The following is a 17,789-nucleotide window of genomic DNA, read 5'->3' on the forward strand; positions in this document are numbered from 1 at the left end:
TGGTCCTCCTGCTGAACTGGACCTTATGTGACCTACTGAGTCACAAGTCAGGTCAGAGACTTTCTTACTGGCCAGCTCCAGATCGTCCATGTGGGGGGAAGATCAGCATTCCAACGATCTGCCTGGGAGAAGAGAAATTCTAGTTTGTGCGGTGTTCCTTAAAGGAAATAACAAGGCTGGGGTATAGAGAAAGATATACATAGAGTTATGCATAGAAGTATCCCAATTTCACAGCTACAGTTAGTGACATATAGGTTCTTAAAGGGCCCAAGAATGTTTTACCAAAGAGTCGGAAACAAAGGCTGGCCAAGCTGTGAAGAAAATCTCTCAGTGTTAAGACACCGCTGTAGCATTACTAACACAATGATTAACTGAACAGGACATTTTCAGCCAATAAATACCACACCAGTGAGTACTTTTGGATTTTTACAAATATATGTATACTTTACAGTTAGCCAGCAACAGGAAAGGATAGCTTTGTGTGGGGGTGAGGATGCCATCCTGGGAGCAGTTGGGTCCTGTGGTGGGAAGCAGCTGCCCTGGGGATATGAGCAGAGCTGTGCTGGAAGTGGACCGGACCCTGTCAAGAGAGGACGCTGGAGACTGACCTTGGAGATAAGGCTGATCAGATCTCAGAGCACTGATCCCGAGGTCCTGAAGGAGACGAGGAGGGGGCATGGTCTGCGAAAATTTGAGAGCAAAGGGCAGGGTGGGAGGCTGTGAAAAATGAGACTGAGCTTACTTTGGGTCGAAGTGAGGCTGTGAGTGTGGAGGTGGGGGCGGGTCTCTGTGAGAGAGGAAGCGGGACCTGAGTCTGGGGGCGAGGAGGCGGAGTCTGAGAAAGGTATGAATGAGGAGGCGGGGCCTGAGTGAGGCTGAGGGTGAGGAGGCGGGGCCAGAGTGCGGCTGACGGTGGGGGCGGGACCTGAGGGAGGCTGGTTGTAAGGAGGCGGTGCCTGAGGTCGGCGCAGCCGCAGATTGAGGCCTGTGCTTCTGGAGCTGTGGGGTACGCTGGTTGTTTTAAGGACCGGCGGGCTGAAGGAGCGGAGGGCGGGAACCGAACGCTGAGAACCCGGGCTGGGCTTAGCCCGCGGGGCGGACACCAACCCTGGGGCGGAAGCGAGGAGGCCGGGCCGTGGAGCCGCGGTGGGATGCGGCTGACGCGGACGCGGCTGTGCTCGCTCCTCGTCGCCCTGTACTGCCTCTTCTCCATCTACGCCGCCTACCACGTCTTCTTCGGGCGCCGCCGCCGGCCGCCGGGCGCGACCCCTCGGGGCTCCAGGAAGACAGCGGCGCAGGCGAAGGAGAGGCGCGGCCGAGGTAGGACGGGGCAGGACCGGGCAGCGGCCCTGCCGTGTGCTTGGACGCGGGGCGGCGCGCGCCGTGCGGGGCTCGGGGGATCTCTCGGGGTCCTCAGCCCCCAGAGCCAGCTCTGGGCTCGCCTCGGAGGCTCTGATCACCCTGGGCGAGCTTCCTGCGCCCAGGGCCACCCGAGGCTAGCGGCGTGCACCCTAGGCCTTTGACATGTGGTGTAGACGCTCGGTATGCCTCAGAGGCCAGAGATTGGCAGGAATGCTGCGGGCTGAGTTTAAAGCGTCCATCCCTTAGTACGCACAGTCCTTTCTAACCTGTGACTTCGGAAGGCCATGATTTCTCTTTGCAACAAGGAGCATCGTCTGGTGTTTGTGACTTGTTTTGGAATTGCAGTTCTTTTCCATTCCCCTGAGCGGAACTCTCTTTATGCACAGTTGTATATGAAATTGGTGGAGACAGTGTGCTAAAGACTTACCTACTAATAGGTCACTTACATAAACCCGGGAAACGACTCCAGAACTAAAGCACATGACTTGATAGACATTCTGGGGGTATTTCTAAAGGTTTATGGAGGAGGATATACTTCTCTTATCTAGTGTTATTTTTTTTTTTAATCTTTGACAGAGGCGGTTCAATAAAAAAATGTTGCCTTATTTCCTTTTTGTCAGTCATATGTTTCAGATTTGAAACCTGAAGACAGGATGAAACTAGCATCTTATTCAAATGACTTGACTTTATTCCTGCAGTTAGTCCTCACTGGTAAACGCAGTCACTCTCTTTAAAACAGAGCAGTCCGCTTTGGAGAGTGAAGAATGGAATCCTTGGGAAGGAGATGAAAAAAACGAGCAGCAACACAGAATTAAAGCTAGCCTGCAAATCTTAGACAAATCCACGAAAGAAAAAATAGAACATAGTGTGCAAATCTGGGGCAAAGCTGCCATTGGTAAGTTACTGTAAAGAGGGAAAGCATGCAAAAAGTGGGTAATGTGTACTGAACTGGTATCGAACTTACTAGTGTATGTTCCACTGTTTAATGACGTCAGTTTCTGACAGCGTCCTTAAGACAATACAGATTTTCTCAATGTGGGCCTCTTTTCTGAGTCTTCCTCACTAAACAGACCGAGCATTTCTTCTGCAGTGGGTTTAAAGAATTGTAATGTAGACTTTGTTTAAAAAACATACTCTTGACAACTCTTCCAGCCACCTCCACTTCCCAATTTCAAAGCTACCGTGTCATTTTTAACTATTTGCCACAGTAGCCCCTCACTTCCGGGTACCATGTTCTGCCCCCACACCATACTGTCTGTGTGTCTTTGTGTATAAATATGCTGTAACAAAATGCCATATTCAGGTGGTAGAGTCAGGTGTCGTCTTGGCACCTTAGTCCCACTGAAACGCTTCCACCATGTAAGGTAGTAGTCACCGCGGCTAGAGATTAAGATCTAACATGGAGAAGGGGGGCGGTATTCAGCCTAACACATTCGGAAGCTTTCGCTGATTGGTCAGTTTGTTAGGGTGTCTTTGGTAACATGGCATAATGGAAGGGGAAGAAAATATATCTTTCAGTATAACTGACACAAGGTTCTCAAAGGTTTTGTATGGCTCCATATTAATGTTAATTAATTAAATTAATGTGGGTACTACTGGTCATGTCCATTCTTAAAAGCTTTCTTTCAAATGAAACCAAAACAAAGCATCCTGAGTGTCCTAAGGAGATAGGATAAGGTAGCAATTGTCTGCAGAGGGGATTATGCTTTTAAGGTTGTCTGATCAAACGAGGAGGTAAAGTCCCTTTGACACACTGAGTGTGTTGATATACTAGTGAGCTCCTCTGGCTTTAGAACAAAACATTTAGCTCCTCCAGTTATATTAAATTAATTCTAATAATGATGGTATTTTTATTTATAGTACACACTTTGCTTCCAAATATGACATTAGTGATTCAGTGTAAATAAACTATTCTGTTGTCTTTACCATATCCACTTTAACACCTACAACCACTGAAGTCTGACCCTCATACAGTTAGCTGCCTTTGATGACTAGGGTTTGTCTTGGTAGCACTACCTACAAGCAGACCATAGCAGGAACCTTCCAAGCTCATAGTCAAAATAGGAAAAAAAAAAAAAAAAAAAAAAAAAAACATAGAAACAAAAAACAAACAAAAAACCAATTTTTTGGACATACTGAAGTAGATAAAACAGCAGGTGTTTGTATTTTTGTTCTGTGATTGCCAGGTCTATATCTCTGGGAACATATCTTTGAAGGCACTCTTGATCCTGCTGATGTGACTGCTCAGTGGAGGGAAGGACAGTCAGTTGTAGGAAGAACACAGTACAGGTACTCACTTGGATAACCTTAACCTCGTATGTCTGTGATGTTCTACGTAACTTCTAAAGGAAAATACACTTTCACAAGTCATTTTCCCTCCAGCGGGGGGAAATGCAGAAATAAATCCTGAAGTATGTGTTCATGGCTCAAGCTTCATTAAACATTTTCTTAATAAATGGGACATTATGGAATAGTCTTGGATGGGAGCTGGCAGTGGAGCTCAGTGGTAGAGGACTTGTCTAGGATGTGTAAGGTCCACGATTCTGTCCCCAATACTGAGGAAAAAAAAGTCTGTGAAATAAGTTTTGGAGCCTCACTTCTGTCTCATGTTCAGCTGATGCTGTGGAAAGCTTCGTGCTCCACATCTTGTACGCTTGACTGCAAATGATCCGTTAACGTCCTGTGCCTTGGAGGACTAATGTAAACAAACATTACTTTTATGACTTATTTCATTAATTGTTATGGGAACCTGAAAATATTCAGGTAGAATTCAACTTTTTTCATTACAATATTTTATGTCCTATCTACTGTGATTTATTCAGTGATATAGTTTTCCATTATTTATATTTGCAGAATTTAGAACTGTTTCTGTTTCGATTTTTGGAATCCATAAAATCCATGCATTGTCAAGGCTTTTAGGGATTATTACTTTTCATTAAACTTACCTATGATTTCTTAATTTTTAAATAGTTAAGATTTAAATTAGAAAAACCATAGTTTTCTCATGAAAGTACTGTTTGCATTTGACGTTTTACTGAAATAAACAGTTGTTTTTACATGTTTATTTCCTGTGACAATTGAGTTACTGTAGGGCGGACTGTCAAAAGCATAGCATTCATTCTGTAAGTCATACATAAGCTTTATTTTACAATGTTAGTGTATAGTAGGAAAAGTCAACAGATTTCATAATGTCATGCTTTAAATGCAGTAGCAGCGAGGGGCTAGAAATGCAGCTCAGTTAGTAGAAGGCTGCCCTAACATGCACAGATTCAGGACTTGGTTCCCAGTGCCACACGGCATACATTTTTATTGCAAACACTCTGAATGAGGATCAGCAGTTCAAGGGAAAGTGAGCACATTCATAATTATCTCCCCTAACAAATGCCCGGCATTTAGACCTGTTCTCTGTCAGAGCCTTCCCTCGGAGCTCTCTCTGAGGTGACCTTCCCTAATCCCAGACGTCCAGCCCTACCTCTGTGCAGTCAGGCCCTGCCTCTCTTCTCGCCTGCACTCATCTCTGCTCTAGCCACGTCAGTGCTTTCAAAGGAGTTGTCCACACCCACTGTCTTCACTTCCCAGTACCCATTCCCTTGGACGTGGACTAACAGTTCACAATACTTTGGTGGCAGTGATTAGGGCAGCATATGACAGTCTGAGTTCTAACATGTCTACTCCTTTTATAAAAAAAAAACTATTAAAAATATATTTCAAACAAAGATATACAACATACTCCCATTTCCTAACTACTCATACTTAACATATTTTATCTGTCATGAATAATCTTTATATTTAACTTTCCTCTTAAAGGGATTGTTCTTGCTAAAAGAAGGCCTTTCTTTGTTTCCTAGACTTTTTATTCTTCTTTCCTCAAGAGAATATCTCTTATGAATTTGGTGTATAATCTTGCTCATATTGTTTTACTTCTAGTGATCAAAGGTATATAAATATTTTTTCAATATGTACTTCCATACTTATATAAAACCATATTTTAAGGACTGACAAGATAAGTTAAAAGAGGTTGCCCCCAAGTGCCTAAGTCAGACAACCCAAATTCAACCCCAAGACCTTCATGTTGGAAGGAAAGAGCCAATCCCTGTAAAATGTCCTCTGGCCTCCACATACACACTTGGTACACGTACGTGCATGTACGCACGTGCACACAAACATGCATATAAATCCTTTTAATTATATGTTTAAAATCTCCTGAAGCTTGATGCTTACCTTTACGTTATTTTTGATGCCTTGCCTTCAGTGAGGAAAGGAGAGTTCCACATATTCCTTTCTCATATGCTAGTTGAATTTCTACACCCAAAGCTATTAGTCTTTACCTGTCCCAGTCTCACTCAGGAGGACTTGTATTATAAAAACTGCATTTCTAAAGAAAACAATAAATTAAATCTCATTCTGGATTTTATACAAAGTTACTGAAAGTTTCCTTGGTTCAGTTTTGTTTCTCTCTTGTTTGCATGTGTTGTTTTCTGCAGCTTCCTCACTGGCCCAGCTGTAGCTCCCGGGTCCTTCTCCATAGATGTGGACAGTGTGGTTCTTGTTTTAAATGGAAGAGAGAAAGCCAAGATCTTCCATGCCACCCAGTGGTTACTTTATGCACAGAGTTTAATACAAACCCGAAAAGTGCATCACCTGGCAGTTGTCTTGCTTGGAGATGAGCACTGTGATAATGACTGGGTACTGCAGTTCCTCAGGAGAAATGGAGGCTTTGTGGACCTGCTCTTCATAACCTATGACAGCCCCTGGATCAATGGTGCAGATGTCCTCCAGTGGCCTTTAGGTGTAGCCACGTGAGTACCACATAAAATACTGCATCTCTAGACTCCTAAGGTCTACTATTCTGAACCAGGAAGATGGTGTTTTAGATGGCTATAGGCTCACAGATGATGGGGCCAGGGGCAATCTTTCCTACACTCAGAGAGTGTGGCCTCCTGCCTCAGTGACAAAGTGACAGGTTTGTTGTTGCTGCTGCAGCTGCTGCTGTTGGATTTTACCTCTTTTGAGAACTGATGAGTACTTTTCTGTTGTTTTGGTTAAAATGGACGTAGGATAAAGGTTCAGTCCTAAAAAGGTGTTTGGCAGAGAGTGAAGAAGTGCCGTAATTTGTAGTGAAAGCAGTGTTGTAGCAGTATGTTTATACAAAGTACACACTTGCCTGTAGGCCTGTGATTGGCTGACTTTATGTAAATCTCAATTGTTGTAAAAGCAAAGGTTAATTAAATGATAGCTTAGGGTTCTCTATATAATCATCGTCCATCTTTAAAAAATGGAAAACATGTTTTAAGCTTTCTATGGATAGATTCTTAAACTTCCAGGTAGGCTCAAACTAGTATGTAAACTTTCTGAGGGCAAGGATTTTCTTCCCTGCTTTAATACAGTTCATGAAGGACTGTAGAGATGGCCAGCAGTTAAGAACACTTGCTCACTTACAGGGAACTCAGGTTCAGTTCCCAGCACCCCTGTGGTGTGGCTCACAGCCATATGTGACTATAGTTCCAATGGATCTGACACCCTTTTCTGTACTCTCTGGGTACATGGCTATACATGGAGATAAGCAGGCATTCAAATATACACACAAGTGAAAATACATCTTAAAATGGTGTTTATACACTGTAGGTACTCAATTATTTGTTGAAAAAATGAATTATCTCACTGATAGAATTGAATCAGACATTCATTAATCTGTCACTGCTTAGCACCATTTGTAGATTCAAACTGCTTTCTGTTCAGCTACACAGATGTCACTAGAGAAATGACATATATTTTCATACCTACATGTACAACAGTCCAGCTGAATAAGTTTAGGCTAGGACCAGTCTTAATATTTCAAATACTTTTAAACTACATCTACCCTTATAATCCTCAGGAAAATCTATTCCTTGAGAAGAGCCTATATTTATAGAAATATTTTCACTTTTTCCAAACTGTATAGAAGATAGAAATATTGCCAGATTCATCCTTTTCCCAATGAAGAAACATTCAGTAAGATCTGGAAACTTTTTGATTGTCTCAAATAAAAACAGGAAATTGTAACAAGTGTCATCAGATGGGTAGAGCTAGGGATGCTATTAAACATGGCACATATAGGACTGTTCCAACAAGAAGTTACCTGATGCAAAATGCCATAATGATCTCCAGAAGAGCAGAGTCATTGTCCAATGTCCATGGAATGGGTCTCTTGTAGTCAGCCTCCTTTATTGAGTAACATGGGTTTCATTTGTTATCTGTCAGAGCTCATGACTATAACAGTACATTTTCCTTTTAATGGACAAATATGATTATACATGTCTGTTGTGCGGTGTGCTTGGAAATCATATTTTAAATCTCCTTAATATATAATATATATAAAACCTAGCAAGCCAAGCTGTAGGGCGGACTTACCATGTAGTTATTTATTATTTATTTTTATAGATACAGGAAGTTTCCTGTGGTTGAAGCCAGCTGGTCAATGCTGCATGATGAGAGGCCCTACATATGTAATTTCTTAGGAACTGTCTATGAGAATTCGTCAAGACAGGCACTAATGAACATTCTGAAACAAGATGGAAATGATAAACTCTGTTGGGTTTCTGCAAGAGAACAGTAAGTTCTATGTCTATGTGTTCCCAAGTCTGAGTGTCACCTTGTATACAAAAAGGTTTCCAAAGAATCTCTAATAACTCCATTTAAGCGTCTAGATCTAGAAACTTATTTTTTAAATAAACAAAAAATGCTGTCTAGATGGATGTCACTGCTGTTAATGTAATGTTATTAAATTCATTTACTCACTAAACAACTGTCATACACCAGAACCATTTTATCAGGATAATGTCAACAGTTGAGGGGAGAGCAGGACAGAGGATGTGCTCTCACAGCACTGAGGAGTTAGTTGCAGGAAGAGACACGTAAACATGGTGTGTGTTAGATGATGCTGCGCAAGGAAAGAACTGAGCAGAAGTCCGTGCAGACTCTGGGTAGACAGGCCTCAAGAGTGTATGATTGAACAGTGTCCATGCAGAGGGAGGAGCAAAGTCAAAGGTCATGAGGCACAAGGGGACAGTGTGAGTGAATGGATGAGGGTGCTTAGAGAGGAAAGCCTTCCTGGAGGAATAGTAGGTTCTTATTGTAACTTCTAGAATTACAGGATTAGATACCCAGTTTAATGCATAGATGATGATCAGTACTAGGTTTTAGTGCTATCACCTAGGCTATATCCATAACCCAAAATCTTTAAAAGTTTAAAGAAATGTATTTGTTCCAACATTTTCAGTGTCTCTCATATTTATCATCTCTATAGTGTATTCACAATTTTGATAATTGACATTAAAAAATTTCCTTCAAAAAGAGAGTTCATAAGAAAGTAAAACCCTGCATGAATTCCTTTGTTTAACTTTCTAGGTGGCAGCCTCAGGAGACGAATGAAAGCCTTAAGAATTACCAAGATGCTTTGCTTCACAGTGACCTCACATTGTGCCCTGTAGGAGTGAACACAGAATGTTACAGGATCTATGAGGCCTGCTCCTTTGGCTCTATTCCTGTGGTAGAAGACGTGATGACAGCTGGCCACTGTGGAAACACATCCAGTCAGCACAGCGCTCCTCTGCAGTTACTCAAGGCCATGGGGGCCCCCTTCATCTTCATTAAGACCTGGGAGGAGCTTCCTGCTGTTTTAGAAAAGGAAAAGACTTTACTCTTACAAGAAAAGATTCAAAGAAGAAAAATGTTACTTCAGTGGTACCAACACTTCAAAACAGAACTAAAGTGGAAATTTACTAAAGTTTTAGAAAGTTCATTTTTTATGAATAATAAAGGTTAATCATATCTAGTACAGCGTATTCATAAGTGTGAATATTTATAGTGCTTGATAAGCTGCCTCCATTACCTTTATCATGTAACAAACCAAATCTATCCTTCTTGGATACCACTATGTACAAGATAAAAGAGATCTTTTGGGTCTCAAGGGCTGTCTTGTGCCCTTCCCACCATCATTCACACAGAAACACAGCAGATAAGTAAATAAATAAATCACTTATTCAGATTCGGTTCTTTTAAAGTGAATAAGACAACATTTACTACATTTTCTCATTGGCTTTAACCCACTTTGGAGCATTGGCTCAGTGGTTCAGAGTGCAAACCTGTTTAGGAAAGTTAGAGTGAAAAGTTGACATTTGATTGGCCTATAATTCTTAATTGAATCCTGCCCTAAAATACAGATTCTTCCAAGAATTCAGAGGCTGTTAATGCTGGATGGGACTATGGTCTTTATTGGTTTTAACTTTGGTTCTTATAATAAAATGCAGGTTATCCAGGAAGTAGCCCCTGCCTGACAGCTTGTTAACTGACTGCATTCTAAAAGTTCCTCATCTGTGGTTCATCATCAGAGGTTCATTTTGTTGAGTTATTCCAGCAACAGCAATCCGGATCCTTGACATCTCTGGCCCTGCTTCAGGGCAGAATGACCTGATTAGACATGTTACCAGGGTGGTCACTCATACTTTCTCTTGAGTTTGATTAAAAGACTTACCACAACACTATCCTCTAAAGTGTTATATTGAAACTTAGAGCTGAATCACCTCTAATTGACACATACAACCAATAACTTAGCTGTCTGTTGCATCTGGTTCCCAGGTGTCGGGACAGACTGCTGTCACTTGTGTGCTGCATAGTCTGTCCATTGTTGGCACTTAGGAAGATCAAATTCAGTCACATGGAAGCCTCAACTTCTCAAGGTTAAGCCTCTGGGAGTGCTTGCAGTGATAAGCAGCCACTGTTATGTTTTTAGTCAGTGGCCTTTGAGCCCTGGTCTTCAATGTCAGGACTAGGGTTTTGTTTGTCCTCTGAGGTCTTTTTTTTTTTTTTTTTTTTTTCCCATAACATTAGTTTTCTTTATATAAAATGAAGAGACTTTCTCTCTGATGATGGGCTTAATGAAAGGTGCTCTGCTTTGGGAGTGGGCTACAGGATTATATGGTAACTGATGTTTGTTACCTGGATATTTTATTTTTCTTGCAAGGGGAAAACTAGGAGTTCAAGACAAATAATTTTTCAAGCTTCTGTGATATCTTTGCAACTGTTTGTTGCTAAAGTAACTGTCACAGTAGGGCAGCTGTTGCATGCCAAGTTGTGTGTATGTGTGTGTGTGTGTGTGTGTGTGTGTGTGTGTGAGAGAGAGAGAAAGAGAGAGAGAGAGAGAGAGAGAGAGAGAGAGAGAGAGAGAGAGAGAGAGAGAGAAACACTTCAGAATTAAGTTAAAAGATGTAAATTTAAAATTGTGATCATGGACTAGACAAGGCTGCCCACTCCCTACCTATTCAATATAGAACTGGAAGTACTAGCTAGAGCAGTCAGACAGAAAAAAAGAGGTCAAAGGGATACAAATTGGAAAGGAAGAAGTCAAAATATCATGATTTGCAAATGATATGATAGCGTACTTAAGTGACCCAAAAAATTCCACCAGAGAAATTTTATAACTGATAAACAACTTATGCAAAGTGGCTGGTGATAAAATTAATTCGAACAAATCAGTAGCCTTCCTCTACTCAAAGGAAAAACAGCTGAGTAAGAAATTAGGAAATTGACAACATTCACAATAGTCACAAAGAATATAAGATATCTTGAGGTAACCCTAACCAAGCAAGTGTAGGGTCTGTAAGAACTTCAAGTCTCTGAAGAAGAAAATTGAAGAAGACCTCAGAAGGTAAAAATATCTCCCATGTTCATGGATTAGAAGGATCAACATAGTAAAAATGGCTGTCTTGCTTAAGGCAATCTACAAATTCAATGTAATCTCCATCAAAACTCCAACTCAATTTCTCATAGAGTTAAAAAGAGCAATTTTCAAATTCATTTGGAATAATAAAAAACCCAGGATAGCAAAAATTATTCTCTATAATAAAAAATCTTCTGGGGGAAATCACTGTTCCTAACCTCAGGCTGTATTACAGATCAATTGTTATAAAAACTGCATGGTATTGGTACAAAGAAAGGTAGATCAATGGAATAGAATTGTGTTGCAGTAATTATTAAAAAAATAAAAACGGTTTAGCTCTTTACTGGCCCTGAGGTCTTATTCCTCAGCCTGACCCTGATATGGAGATGCGCCCACTTCTGGCGCCCGGTCTGAGCTCCCACCATGGCCCAATTTGTCTGTGCAACTCTTCCCCTGGTGGTTTAGTACCACCTGTTCTCTGCCTCTGTACTGGGATATTTCTATACCCCAAAATCCCACATCAATATATTTCTACAGCCCGATAGCTCTTCAGACAGGTTTAAATGTTCAACTCTCAGTCCACAAACCCTGTACACAAATAGACAAAGATATAAACTGCCCTTCATATAAGATGATAGACCTATAAAATCCTTAATGTTCGTAGCTATTCAATGCCAATTAATATCACCTGGGTCTAGCTGGTCCTTGGGAACCTCCATGTTGCCTCGACAACTTTCACCCTCTGTCCTCTGACCTCCTCAGAACTCTCAGCCCTCTCTACTTCCCTAGCCCCACCCAGTCACTGGCTTTCCTTTATATTACTAATTAAAATGGGAAGATTCAGCTGGAATCATGTGACTAGGCAGCCCTTCTTGGGAAGTGAAATTAACATTAAAATACAACAGCTTCAGGACAATCTACAAAATTGAAGACCCAGAAATGAACTCACGAATCTATGGTCATGGGATCATTGACAAAGGAGCTAGAAACATTCAATGGAAAAACAAAACAAACAAAACAAAACAAAACAAAAAAAAACCAGGCTCTTCAACAAATGGTGCTAGTTCAACTGGCAGTCAGCATGCAGAAGAATGCAAATCGATCCTTACTTATTTCCTTGTACAAAGCTCAAGTCCAAGTGGATCAAAGACCTCCACATAAAAAAACCAGGCACACTGAAACTAATAGAAGAGAAAGTAAAGAAGAGCTTAAAATACATAGGCACAGGGGGAAATTTCCTGAACAGAACACCAATGGCTTATGCTCTAAGATCAAGAATCGAGAAATGGGAACTCGTGAAATTGCAACTCATCTGTAAGGCCAAGTCAAAAGGACAAAATGGCAACCAACAGATTGGGAAAAGATCTTTACATCTGATAGAGGGATACTAACCAATGTATACAAAGAACTCAAGAAGTTAGACTCTAGAGAATCAAATAATCAGATTAAAAAATAGGGTAAAGAACTAAACAAAGAATTCTCAACTGAGGAATATTAAATGGCTGAGAAGCACCTATAGAAATGCTCAACATCCCTAGCCATCAGGGAAATGCAAATCAAAACAACCCTGAGATACCACCTCACACCAGTTAGAATGACTAAGATCAAAAACTCAGGTGACAGCAGATGCTGTCAAGGATGTGGAGAAAGAGAAACACTCTTCCACTGTTGGTGGGGTTGTAAGCTGGTACAACTACTCTGGAAATTAGTAATCATCTGTTTTATTTATCCTTCCTAGAGAGATCCATATACCCTCTAGAACCCTCTTCTTTATTTAACCTGTGTGAGCCTATGAATTATAGCTTGGGTATCATTTACTTAATGGCTAATATCCACTTATAAGTAAGTACATGCCATTTTTTTTCCTCTCTGGGTTTGGGTTACCTTACTCAAGGTAACTATTTATAGTTCCATCAATTTGCATGCAAGTGTCATGATACCATGGTTTTTGTTTTTTGTTTTTAATAGCTGTGTTAAAGTCTATGCTGCAAATGAACCACATTTTCTTTACGAATTCTTTATTTGAAGTACTTGTATGTTGTTTCCAGTTTTTTGGCTATTCTGAATGAAGCCTTTATAAGGATATTTGAATAAATATCCCTGTGGAAGAATGGAGCATTCTTTGAGTATGTGCCCAGGAATGATGTAGTTGGGCCTTGATCAAGGAACTACCTTATTTATTCTTATAATGGATGCACAAGTTTGCAATCCCACCAGCAATAAAGTGTTCTTGGTCCATATCTTTCCAAGCATGAGCTGACACTGGTGTTATTGGTCTTAGCTATTCTGACAGGTGTAAAATGGAATCTCAAAGTAGTTTTGATTTTCATTTCCCTGATGTCTAAGGATCTTTAAGTATTTCTCAGGAATTTGACTTCCCTCCATTTAAAATTCTGTTTAGATCAGATCTTCATTTTTAAAAATTACTTTTAAGTTTATTTATTTATTTAATTTACAATTCGGTATCAGCCCTTCTTCTCCTCAGTACCCCTTCACAGAAGTTCTCCCCCATTTCACTTCTTTTTTCTCTTTTGAGAGGTGAAGCTTCCCCTCTTGTTCTACCCCTTCTCCCACCCTGCATATCAAGTTTCTATGTGACTAGTCATCCTCTCCCACTGAGGCCAGACAAGAAGGTCCATTTGGGGGTGCAGGATCTACAGGCAGGCAAGCAATAGGATCAAGGGCAGCCCCTGCACCAGTCGTCAGGACCTGCATGGAGACCAAGTTGTACATCTGCTGCCTATGTGCAGGGGGCCTGGGTCCAGACCATGCTTGCTGTCTGGTTGGTGATTCAGTCTCTGTAAGTCCCCAAGGGTTGAGGTTAGTTGAATTTGTTGGTCTTTCTGAGGAGTCATTGTCGTTTTCTGGTCCCTCAGTCTTTCTCCCTACATATTCATAAGACTCCCAAGCTCCATCTGCTCTCATTTTAAGTTGGATGATTTGATTTTAGTGAAATGTAGTTTCTTGTGTTCTTTATTTTTATTTTTAAAAGATTATTTAATTAATCTGGAGTATATTACACAATTATATTTTATTTATTTTTTATTGGATATTCTCTGCATTTACATTTCAGATGTTATCCCTTTCCCTAATCGCATCCCCCCTCCAACTCCCTTTGCCTCCATGAAAGTGTTCCACATCCCAACAGCCCTCTCCCCCTTCAGCGCCTTGGCATTCCCCCAGACCGGAGAAAATGAGCCTTCCCTGGACCAAAGGCTTCTCCTCCCTTTGATGTCAGAAAATGTTATCCTCTTCTGGATAGGAACCTGGGGCCATGGGTCTCTCCATGCGAACTCATTGGTTGGTGTTTTAGTCCCTAGGAGCTGTGGTAGCTTTGGTTAGTTGATAATTTTGTTCTTCCCATAGAGTTGCAGAACCTTCCAGCTCCTTCAGTCCTTTCTCTAGCTCCTTCATTGGGGTCTGCATGTTCAGTCTGATGGTTAGTCAAAAGCATCCTTTTCTGTATCAGTATGGCTCTGGCAAAGCCTCTAAGAAGGCATTCATATAATGTTCTTGCCAGTAAGCACTACTTGGCATCGGCAGTAGTGCTTGGGTTAAGTAACTACATATGGGGTATATCCCCAGGTGAGACAGTCAGTCTCTGGATGATCCCTTCTCCAATCTCTGCTCCTCTATTTGTTTTTATTTTCATAAAAGTGTTGTTCTTCTTTCTAAGAAGGACTGAGGCATCCACCTTCTACCTTCCTTCTCTTGGAGCTTCATAAGTTCTGTGGATGGTTTCTTGGGTATTCCATACTTTGGGGGCTGGTATCAGCTTATAAATGAGTACATACCATAAGTGTTCTTTTGTGACTAGGTTTCCTGCCTCAGAATAATAGACTCAAGTTCCATTTATTTGCCTGAAATTCCATAAAATCACTGGTTCTAATAGCTGAATAGTACTCCATTGTGTTATGCACCATCCTTTCTGTAGCCATTCCTCTGTTGAGGAACATCTGGGTTCTTTCCAGGTTCTGGCTATCATAAATTAGGCTTGTATGAGCATGGTGGAGCATGTGTCTTTGTTAGATGTTGGAGCTTCTTTTGGGCTAGACCCTGCCCTTCTGTGCTCTTCCATGTTCTTGTCTCACAAACTACCACAGCCAGAGGCTTCAGGCCAATCTTTATCCAACACTGCTTTTCTCTTTGACCACTCCATGATCCTGAGACTCACCTCACATATGGGATGCGGTGTGCACATTTACACTAGCAAGCATACACAGATGTACACATATGCCCAAACAAACACTAAACAAGTGTAAATTTAATTTTTTTTAAAGATGAGCTAGAACGATAGCTTGTTCAAAAACTCCGTGACTTGAGGTGGAAGTCTCCAATGTGGGCATAGTTCCCTGAGTGTGAGGCAGTTTGGAGAACATCCTGTCTCAGCAGGCCTTCCTTCTCTACCCTATATTGGGAGCCCCAACCCCCACATTCTACCTGAGAATAGTCATTTAATCCATGGCAGAAATTAGAGGTTCAACACCCTGGAATGCCTCTCCATGGAAATGAGGTATCTCCCCAACTTCAAACCTTAGGCAATGAAATTCACCCTAAGAAGAACCCCGTTCCACTTGTCAAACATTATTTAATTCCTGTTAAACTGGAATACAGATCAGAAAATGGTAATAGACTACCTTCTAAAAGGGCTGTTTTCTCACAGAGCTGTAACACAGAAATCTCCAGAGACCCCCTCCTGCAGCATTCACTGCCTATGAAGATCCTGCTGACCACCTGCTTAGACTTTGCTTCATTCTTTATTGTCCAGTGAGCATCAAGGCCTGGAAACCCCAAGCAAAGACTCCATGGACCATGAAAATTGACTTGCTCTATTTTTCCCCACATGGTGTGGAGCAGTGCTGAAAATCTCAAGGAAAGAAGTAGAAAATGGCTTAGTACTTCAAAGCAGTTGTTGCTCTTGCAGAAAACACAACTTCAGGACACAGACTCAGCTGGTACTTTGCAATCATCAATAACTCCAGTTTCCAGGTTGCAACAATGTCTCAAAATAATGCAGGTACCATACAGTCATGTGTTGCATATACATACACACAAGCAAAATATTATCTCACATGAAATAAAATGAAACCAATGTACTTTAAAAAATGTTTTAAGAAAAACTTTCTAGATTTTATGCCAAATAAATATTTACTAAAGTCAATCACAAACAAGAGACAAAAAATAAATCCAATAATCTTTCTGAGTCTACCTAATAATAAAGAGAGTAAATTTGATAGGTTTTCTTTCTGTTGTTGAAAATTCATATTCAAATTGATAAAATTTAAATTTCTACATGGACTTGACAGGCTTCAAAAAATAAACAATAATTCTTTTCAGGCAATAACATTTCAGCTGAGGAAAATAGGTAATGCCCTAAAAATAAATATTATTGCAAGACACTGTTGTAGCAATGTAAAAGTATAAATCCTGTGATATCTTATTTGACCTAGAAAATGACTTAAAATAACATAGTTACTCAAGCAATAACTTTACAACACTACCAACTACATCTAAGTCCCTATGAACAGAGGACAGTGATTACACGTCAAATATGATTTACTTTCACATACATCAACTGGCATCTATTTATTTTACCTGTTTTCTTAAAGACTAAATATTTTAAATGATTTAGGTAATTAGAATCTTCAGGCCAAATACACAAAAGTGAAGCTAAGCTAAGTCTGATCATTTTTGACAAGAGAAAACAGACATTATTGCAACCAACACTAAGGCAAGTTCTTATGTAGTGACTGGAAGATCCTGCAGGGTAATCACACCAAGAGGACCGTGGTTTTGTTCAGACTCAGTAATGAGACAAGTGTCCATAAGCAACTAGACAGCTCCACCATAGTAATGTTCTTACCTTCACCCCAGAGAGCCAAGATGTCTATACATCTAAGCCACTCTCCATATTTCTGTTGAAAGCACTTGATGATAGTGATTCATATTGTTACATATCATATATGATTATGATCTTGTGATGACTTATGACACAGAAGTAGAGAAGAAAGAAAACAGTGCTGTCCCAGAGGAAAAACCTTCCTTTTCCTACTTTTGCCTCACTGACTCATGGGAGAACGTGAGCTTGCCATGTACACAGGGATTCACACATGCACAGGTATGCTAGCACATTCATGGGTGGTCCAGAGATCAATGCTCTTATTACATAAAGGGTACACATTTCTCCAGCTCTTCTGGACACCACTTTTTTCTATAATGCTGAACTACACTTATGTTCTTTAAAAACTTGAGATAGAGGTGCATGCAGAACAGGTGCTCAGGCCATCTGCCAAATGTGGGGCGCTGACTACACATTCTCCATTACAAGATGGCACTGACATCCGGCTGGAGTTAGCAGTAAACAAGTCATGTGCGCACGTGCTGGGTAACTTTCCACTCCTTGAGCTCTGCCTCTCCCGTGGCGTCATAGGGCCTGATGAGTTTCAACCAATCAGGGGGCTCCACGTCCAAGGCGAGGACTGATCCCTTTATAAGGGTATGGGCTAGAGTTCGGGGTCTTCGTCTTCATGTGTTGCAAGCTTATGCTCTGCCTCTCGAGAGCATTAAAGTTTACCGCAGAAGAATCCTATTTCATGTGCCACGTCATTCTTGCTGGCGAGACAGTTGCGCAGGACAGCCAACAGGACCAGTGGAGATCCGGGGACACAGGCCTGGTGAGAATGCACTGAGTAGCCAGGAGAGGTCTGGATTGACCATGGGGAAAGCACGC

At 41.1% G+C, this 17,789-nt stretch overlaps 1 protein-coding gene across 1 annotated transcript; it reads left to right on the forward strand.

Moving 5' to 3' along the window:
* Positions 1 to 999: 999 nt before the first annotated feature.
* Positions 1,000 to 9,172, forward strand: RXYLT1 (ribitol xylosyltransferase 1). Its single transcript, XM_080934965.1, has 6 exons — positions 1,000 to 1,320; positions 2,102 to 2,257; positions 3,549 to 3,651; positions 5,847 to 6,161; positions 7,783 to 7,953; positions 8,749 to 9,172. The coding sequence occupies exons 1-6, from the start codon at positions 1,152 to 1,154 to the stop codon at positions 9,164 to 9,166; spliced, it is 1,332 nt and encodes a 443-aa protein (XP_080791091.1). The 5' UTR covers positions 1,000 to 1,151; the 3' UTR covers positions 9,167 to 9,172.
* Positions 9,173 to 17,789: the final 8,617 nt, after the last annotated feature.

This window comes from Micromys minutus (assembly GCF_963924665.1).
Source record: "Micromys minutus genome assembly, chromosome: 22".
In the NCBI taxonomy this organism is placed as follows: domain Eukaryota; kingdom Metazoa; phylum Chordata; class Mammalia; order Rodentia; family Muridae; genus Micromys; species Micromys minutus.

What these genes read in the sequence shown, in the direction of transcription:
- RXYLT1 (XM_080934965.1), top strand. Translation starts at nt 1,152, where the DNA reads ATGCGGCTGACGCGGACGCGGCTGTGCTCGCTCCTCGTCGCCCTGTAC. An exon ending in GAAGGAGAGGCGCGGCCGAG is followed by an intron (nt 1,321 to 2,101) that starts GTAGGACGGGGC and finishes TCTTTAAAACAG; the next exon opens with AGCAGTCCGCTTTGGAGAGT. An exon ending in TGGCCTTTAGGTGTAGCCAC is followed by an intron (nt 6,162 to 7,782) that starts GTGAGTACCACA and finishes TTATTTTTATAG; the next exon opens with ATACAGGAAGTTTCCTGTGG.